The sequence below is a fragment of the Saimiri boliviensis genome, chromosome 5 (genome assembly GCF_048565385.1).
Source record: "Saimiri boliviensis isolate mSaiBol1 chromosome 5, mSaiBol1.pri, whole genome shotgun sequence".
Lineage (NCBI taxonomy): Eukaryota > Metazoa > Chordata > Mammalia > Primates > Cebidae > Saimiri > Saimiri boliviensis.
The window spans coordinates 44,011,006-44,019,450 of record NC_133453.1 but is presented as its reverse complement, the minus strand read 5'-3'; the positions used below and the strand labels follow the sequence as shown (position 1 = coordinate 44,019,450).

General features: G+C 38.6%; 1 protein-coding gene across 8 annotated transcripts in view; it reads right to left on the bottom strand.

Annotated features, from left to right (window-relative positions):
• Positions 1-3,580: 3,580 nt before the first annotated feature.
• ANKRD44 (ankyrin repeat domain 44) overlaps positions 3,581-8,445 on the bottom strand; it is a 343,966-nt gene continuing 339,101 nt past the window's right edge. For 3 of the 8 annotated variants that reach the window (XM_039469992.2, XM_039469994.2, XM_039469993.2), the window contains one exon: positions 3,581-6,538. In XM_039469992.2, the coding sequence (XP_039325926.1) occupies positions 6,480-6,538 (59 nt within the window). In that variant the 3' untranslated portion in view covers positions 3,581-6,479. Of the gene's footprint in view, positions 7,983-8,445 lie in introns of all 8 variants that reach the window. The other 5 variants (XM_039469990.2, XM_039469991.2, XM_074399317.1 and 2 more) reach the window with 3 other exon arrangements.

Below are 8,445 nucleotides of genomic sequence, written 5' to 3'. Positions count from 1 at the left end.
GCTCTCTCCCAGGCAACCCCTTCCACTCCCAGCATCAGTGTGCTACAACATTTATCTTAAAAAACAAATACCCTTCCTGTTCTCCACATCCTCCTCCAGTTACCACCTCATTTGTCTTTTCTTCTCCCTTCCCTCTCTCTCTCCTCAACCTACCATTGAGGTTGGTTGGGGAAACCTCAACTGTTGCCCCAACCATTCTGATGTATCTGTTCTTGGAAAGGGCATCAATAAACTCTATGTTGCCAAATCCATTGGTCAGCTTTTCTGCATTTGACTTCCCAGAAGCAACTGAGACAATAGAGATAACTGACACTCCTGTGACCCTTTCTTTCCCAGGCTACAGGAACATCTTGGTCTCTTGGTTTTCCTCCTGCCTCTAACCATTATGTCTTCTCTGCTAGAGCCTCTTCCTCCTCTTCCTAACCTCTAAATGTTGGAGTGTCCACAGTTCCGGGCTCTTCTCTCTACCATTCATTCCTGAGGGAACTTCCTCTCATCTGTCAATACTGAAAAAAATATGCAGTAAGCTTTTTGTGCTCTGAAAGTACTGCTTCAGCATTTTTACTTTTGAAAAGGATCAAATTCTTCCAGAATTAAAATACACAGTACTTCATTAAATTGTCATTGAAAAGTAGAAAATGATGTCCTAGAAACTGTGTACACCAGTGCCTAGAGAATCCTGTGAGGCTGAAGGACTGTGTTGCCAGAGCTTGCCATGTGACTCCGGGCCAAGTGCCCCTGTTTGTGAGCAGGAGTTCCCCCCACCGGGAAAGTAGATGTGACCACCTCTCGCCAAAAACAAGAAATACACATGTGTATGTCCACATTTGTGGTTTGATAATAAAGGAATTAAAAATGTCTTGATCTGTGCAAATCTTCTCCCCTGGAAAAATACACAACCGGGCACATGTGCTCAGAAGTGCCTTCTAAAGTTCTTCTCAACCTTGCAAGTTCTCGTTCTGAGGGCACATGAAGTATGTTTATGCAATCCCTTGTTAAAATAGATACGGAAATACGGCTGGCATCACAAGCAATACATTGACGAAGAAATGATTCAGAAACAAGAGGAAGGCAAATAGGCAAACAGTGGGGGTAGAGGAGCATTGACATTGCGGATGATGCAGTTCTCTGGGCTGAGTGGCATATTTGGTTTCCCTGGCCCTTAGAACCAAAAATACTAGTAGCAACCCTGCCCATCCTCCAGCCATTGTGCCAACCACAAATGCCCACACATTTCCAATCACTCCCTAGAGTGCCTGAGAATTAATGAATGGCACAGCCATTATCTTGGTGCTTTACATTTTGCAGCAAATGTACCTTCAGGATGAAATCTGCTAAAGAGACAATTCATACAGTACTTTTACCCACAATGTTTTTATGTTAATAGCCTTTTAGCTTAATGCTTTTGTGCTTTGCAAGTTAATTTTGGAACACACTGAGTGTGGTAAGTGAGAGATAGATATACAGGGAGCTAAACCTACCAAATGGAATTAGCGACAAGGATCCTTTGACAAGCAGTTTGGAGACAAACTGCCACATCAATGTTCAAAAATATAATTACTGCAGTGGAGGCCATTATCACATTTCTCTGCTTATGAGAGCACAATTAAAATTAGGGAATCTCTACATTTTCCTTGAAAGGGTGAGTTCAGGAAGTCAAGCAAGCAATTTTCTTATCAACGACTGGGAAGAAGGTATATTAGTGTGCTGTTACAGCCTCAAAGGACACTGTGATAGACCAGGGTGGCGAGTAGCTTCCAAAAATGGCTCCTAGTGATTGCTATTCCTGCTGTTCACACCCTTGGGGAATCCCTTGCCCTTGAGTATAGATTGGACCGAGTAACTTGCTTCTCATGAATACAATATGAAAAAAATGATCAAGTATCACTTTTGAAATTCAGTTGCAAAAACCTGTGACTTTGTCTTGCTCCTTCTCTCTCCGGCTTTTCTCAGCATGTTCACCCTCAAGGCAAGCTGCCATGTTGTCAGCTTCCCTTTGGAAAGGCCCATCTGGCAAGAAACGGTGGGCAGCCAATAGCCATCAAGGAACTAAGGCCTTCAGTCTAACAACCCACGAGAAGAGTACTGCCAACGACCATATGAGTAAGCTTAGAAATGGATCGTTCCCGAGCCAACACCATGATCACAGCCTGTGAGAGACCCTAGAACAGAAGACCCAGCTAAACTAGGACTGACTCACAGAAACTGTGAGTTAGGAAACAGTTGTTGTTTTAAGGTACTAAGTTTTGGGGTAATTTGTTACACAGCAATAGATAACTAATATACCTAGTCTGCTCTAAACAACAGGAAGCACTCGCTTGTGGTGTGATTCTGGCTTTACAATCTTTAAAACCGAGAAGCACCCAGATTTGTGTATTTGAATAAGGAGGGAGGCAGGGCTGAGTAAAAAACCCTCCTGAACACTTCTGGCAGAAAAAACAAAACATTATATGGCAAGATAGCATTGAAGAGAGACCATCTAGAGGCAGATGTTGTATCATCAGATCACTATCTTCAAAAATTCAAGTTGTGTAACTTCTCTAGGATTCAATTTCTTCCTGAAAGAGCTGGTGGTATGATTGGGCTGGACTGTTAGAACTGCTATCATTCTATAATACTTGATTTGAGGAACTCAGGCAGGCACCACCCACTAATCTCCTAGTCAATAGCTGGAAATGCCACCATCAGGAATTTGTTCCTTAGTGCTTCCAGGGACTATCCCTAAAGTTACTACTCAAGATGAAAAATTTTGGATGGCGAGATAGATGGGGAAAGAAATTCTATGGATACCTTTAAGAATAGTGCAGAGAGGGAGGTTTTTGTGTTGCTATAAAGTCCCTGAAGGGTAGTGGTGACGGTACCAAAGATAGGCATGGTTGATTTCACAATTTTGAGGACCTGATAAGCTTCTTCCTTTTTGACATATGTGAACTGTATAACTGATCATATTTCTCTTCTTACCCTGGCTGCAAGGAAGCTGAGAGCAAACTCAAGTTCAGTCACAGACATTGTTTTATATTTTATGGTTCCTGTATCTGTTTGTATTCTTTTTCTCTGTTCTCATTTTTCTTCTAGTTTATCACATCTTTTGTCATAAGCCAGCTCAAATTCGTTATGGACTAGACTGGGCAACATAATGAGACCCCATCTTTGTAAAAAAACAAACAAACAAAAACAAACAAACAAATCAGCCAAGTATGGTGGTACACACCTGTAGTCCCAGCTACTCGGGAGGCTAAGGTAGGAGGATTACTTCAGCCCAGGAGGTTAAGGCTGCAGTGAGCCGAGATCTTACCATTGCCCTTCAGCCTCGGCAACAGAGCAGAAAACTAAACAAAACAAAATCCTTTACGGAAAAATGTTGGAAGCATAAGCAAATATAATAAACACAAGCATATATGTTTGAATTTTTTCTCTAATTATGATAATACAAACATAAATCATGAATCTGGAGATATACTTTTATCTTGATTATTTTCTAAATTTAAAATTAATTTGGCTTGGGAGCCAAAGATTTAAATTAGCATAATTTAGAGAAAGCATAAATTGGAAAAATTAAAGAAAACACAAATTGCAACAATATTTGTACCATTTTTATTTGTAAAAATAACCATCTGAATGCATTTCCATAGTATATTACAGTTAAGTACTTCATTACCTTATTAGAGCATTCAGTAGTTGTAAAAGTATTAAACTGTGCTTGAGAAGACTCAGACTGGTTCAAAGTCATTCACTGAACTAAAAGTCATTTTCCCCATTTTTACAGTCATGACATTTACCAGAGTCATTCAACTCCCATTTACATAGGAAAACATTATAGACAAAATCCCACTGAAGTCATCAAACAGTATTTTATGCTGTTACAAATATGTTATGCAAAATATAACACTGGCACCAGATTTGTATCATCGTGCTTTGCAAAGATATATTGCACATGCTAAAGCATAAAATATGTAGACAAAACTACCAAATAAAAGGTATTTGCATTGAATTTTTAGATCACTGCATAAGAAACGCATAGAATTACATTTTATACAAACACTCAGATTGTCACTATCTTAAAACGCTTTTCCCCTATAATACTGACCTATGGTTTACAGTTTTGTAAGAAGAAAGCATTTTAGCACTGCAAAATCAAACAATTCCTATAGAAAACTTCAGCATTTTCATATTCATTTCAATGCAAGTAAAAGGGGAAACAGGAAAAAAAATACTTTATACATTCAAAGAAAGGTTGAAATGAAAACTCACTGGTATCATATTGCTCTGATAACACTCAAATGAAAAAATACAAAACATTCCACAGAACATTTTCAGAATATACAAATATAAAAAGGCACTCTAACTTCATATTACAAGACAAAAAAGGGATGAGTTCTTCAACCAACACAACACAGAAGCACAGCAAGTCGCTCAACAGTACAAAGAAGAACTAGTGCAGCAAATCCATTTGATGTTCTTGTTCTAATTTAATAATAAAATGATAAATCAAGCAGTGTTTACTGCCTAAAGTACCAAAACATAGTATGGTGCCCTTTTAGTAGTGATAAATAGAAATCCCCTGAGCTATTTACTGTAGAATCATAGCAGATTTTAGGCAATTTGGAGATAGTAATGTATTTACCGAAGACAGGCAGACACTGGCAAATGAGTAAGTGCAATGAAACATGATCCCTGTGGCTGTGGTTAAAATATAGTCTAAAAATAACACTTAAGTAAAAGCACTAAGCAACTAAGACTCAGGTAAAAACACGTCTTGTTTTTTCTTAGAAAGCTGTGGTGCAAACATAATTTTATTTCTAAGAGATGTCATTAAAACACAGAAATGATAGTTTTTAAAGTCACTTCTTAAAAAAAATTAGTCTTGGGGGAAGGGAGAAAGAAAGCGAGAAAGAGAGAGATATCAATTGATGTAATGAACAGTTTGCTGTGAGCATGATTTCATTTTGTTCCTTTGTCCTCCTTCTATGAGTAAGAGAGTGTGAAAGAGTCAAAACGCAGCTCCATGGAGATAATGTCTCATGGTGAGTCACTGCTTTGCTGAAATGATCCTTGTACTCTCTGCTACTTGACAGGAAAAATGTTAACGCTGCTTTGCCATTAAAGCAGGCATTTCATTTCCTGCTTGAAATGCCAACTGAGCCAGATTTCCATTCACTTCTAGAAAAAGACACCGCAGTATACTGTGCTTTTTCAACACTGGATCGCTCTTAATTTTCAGTGTTTTGGTAAAGAGAAGGTCATTATTGCTCATTAGCAATTTATCTGCTTTTTATAAATTCATCTTCTCTAAACAAACAAAATGGATAGAAGGAGGGAAGCACAACACCAATAATTCAAAAAACAATGGTGGTGGTGTGGGAAATTTTCAGCGAAATTAATACCAGTTCAATAAGTCCTTTGAACAAGTTCTCATTTGTGAAGAACCCAACAGGAGTTTTAATTAAATCCAGGATATTAAGTAAGATTAAAGTTTTACAGCTAGATGAAAAACATAATACAGTTATCTGTCTTTGATCCAGATATGATAGAACACTATTTTTGAAATATCTCACGTATACTATAAAACAGAAATTTCCAGGGTGGAAATGGAACTCATTATAAAATGTCAGAGAGTCCTGCTCTAATTGACACATTTCTTTCCTGTCTCTTCCTCAAGTAGAAAATTGCACTTGAGCTGGTGATTTTTATTTCTCCTCTTGGCACATGTGCCCACACACTGCCATCATTTCCCATTAGGTTACTGAGACTATGTGAGCTTTTCAGTGTACTTAGGGTAATTTCTGGATATTTCTTTGGGCTGCCTTTGTGTATATGATCCACTACACATTTGAGTTTTTACCTCACAGAAGAGCATCCAGACTGCAATGTCTTCTAAACTCAACTGGCTACAGACTGTGGTAGCCCTCTCTAACCAACGCGGAAGAACCTGAGGGTCAGCTAGAAACCTTAGCAGTGGAAATGCTGGGTTGGCCTTAGGGCTTTTGGCTAGCCCAGGGTCAAATGTGTTTTTCCACTTTTGTTATTCTAAATAAGATACATAGCAATTAAAATAGAGAACAAACAATGGATGTTTCCTTGCCATTTGTTTCATTTCAAATAAATATAAACATTTACATCAAAAGTATATGGACATTTTCTCTAGTTTGGCAAAAAACAAAACAAAACAAAAACCCATGGTCAACACATCATCAGTTACAAATGTTAAGCTGTCAACTAGAAATCTGTGTCATAAGAAATATAAAATACAACAAAGACTGGTACACAAAAAGATTACATTTTAACTCCATAGAAAAGCTACTTCAGTTCTCACTTGCATTTTGAAGGAAAAAAATGTAAATCTTGCGTTTTAGACTGAAGCATTTTGGTCCTCATGTGTAGCTGGGCTGATGAACTACATACACACACACACATATATGTATATATATACACATGCACACATATATGTGTGTGTGTACATGTGCATAATTTTTAGAGTCTCATTCTTCTTTTTGTATAGCTGTTCCAGGTGCAGAACGGGGTCCATTTGACCTAGAAGCTTTGGCAGAGGGAGCAGACACAGTATTCACTATGTTGATTTCATCATCAAGCAACTGGCATTGGCTTTACGTTCTAAATCACTCATTTCTCCTTTCTGCTTTCACTTTTTTATTTCTTTTTGCAGTCACACTTTTCACTCACATGGCATGACCTTGACTGAGAAGCTCAGTTTACTACTGAAGAACAATGCTGATGATTCTGATGTTTTTAAAAAGTTAGTATTTTGATTTAAGAGGGAACTAACAAAGGGTAGTTTCATGTTAATTTTGCATATTGTGTCAAAGTTCTGGTGCAATATCATTTCACCTGAAATGTTATTAGATAAATTTGGGTTCAATCACTTAAGTGAAAATTAGTCACAGGCTTGTTATAGGGAACACTGTGTTAAACAAAAAAAGCAAGTTCAGTTTTTCAATTAATCTGGCAACTTTAACAGAGATCCTCAGAAAGAAGTTCTGGATATTTAAATGCTTACTATAGAGAGGATATAAATAGCTGGACTCTCTAAAAAGATTATTACAGGCATTATTTCTGAAGATGAACACCTTTACCTTTGGCTTCTAGTGAGGAAGTAAACATCAAAGTGAGAAGAGGTTTGAGGCATTTCCTATCTACCTCTTCCCTTCCCTCCCCGGGGACATGAATGTCACACTGATAGACTTCTGAGAACTCACTGCTAAATACATGAAAAGAAAAATTATTCATAGTGAACAGCTGCCTCTCTGTTGCATTATCCCTGAAGAACAGGAATTAAATACATCTTTTATTCTTTACTTAAAATGAGAGGTAGACTTTCACAGATGTATCTTAGATCTAAAGAAAATGTGAAACAAAACCAAACTGAGGCCATCTGTGTGAGTGTTCCACCCAACAGCCTCACTGCCCTCCCTTGATTAATTCCTTCTCTACTAACTTCTGGAAGCCCAGACCCCATATAATACTTGAATACAACATGAACCTGGAATTCAAGTTTCTTTCCCTTCCTCCAACACAGGTGATCAAGGAAAAGCTTCTACAGTCCAAAGTCAAAACGTTTCCGAATCAGAATCATTTTCATTGTACCCATCCTCCGAGCCTACGTTGTTACTGCACAGGCTAACCATGCTACCCAGATTGGAGAGGGTCGTCCTGCTCAAATTGTCTTTTTTTAAACAAACGAAGTTGACGGCCGTCATTGTACTGGAAGGAGAAAAAGGCATCATGGTAGCCAAAATGAGGGCCAGGCAGTCAGCCACGTCTTTGTTAGGAGCACAAGCCAGGGCCGGGGTATGACCTGGGCGTAAATGCAGACAAGGCAGTGGTTAGTCCTGGGGAGTCTACAGGAGGCACGAGCATTCCACAGTGCATCTCGGATGATCTCACAGGTGGAGATGTATGTTGAGTTAGAAATCATGCCAGGTAAAAGGAGGGGTTACTTCTCACAAGTCATGCTAGGGGTGAGGCTAGAGGGAAGAGGGAGGGGGAGACATTTTATGGAGGGCTTTTTATTTTTGTTTTCAGCTCATATGACTATGACAAGCACAATATTATCCAAAGTTAGGCAGGATTCCAGCCTTCATTTAGTGAACAGAAACACAAGGGGGTGGGGGTGGGACACAATTCCACAATAAACAGCAACAGGACAATCAGGAAGATGTTTCCGCCTGAGAGCACACGCACACCATGAGCCTCAGGCCTGGGCCTGAGAAGGACTCTCATTCTGAGAACAATGACTTTCCATTGTTAGGTAATTGTGTGTCCGATTAGAAAAGGTATTGAAAATTAGATGACTGCAAAAGTGAATAATGAAGTTTTGCCATTTCATACATGCTTCGTAGAAAGTAGACACCAATAATTGGTTTTAGAAAAATGGAATCATTTCAGGAGATCAGACACAGGAAAGTACTTTGTTTGTAATTAAAATTT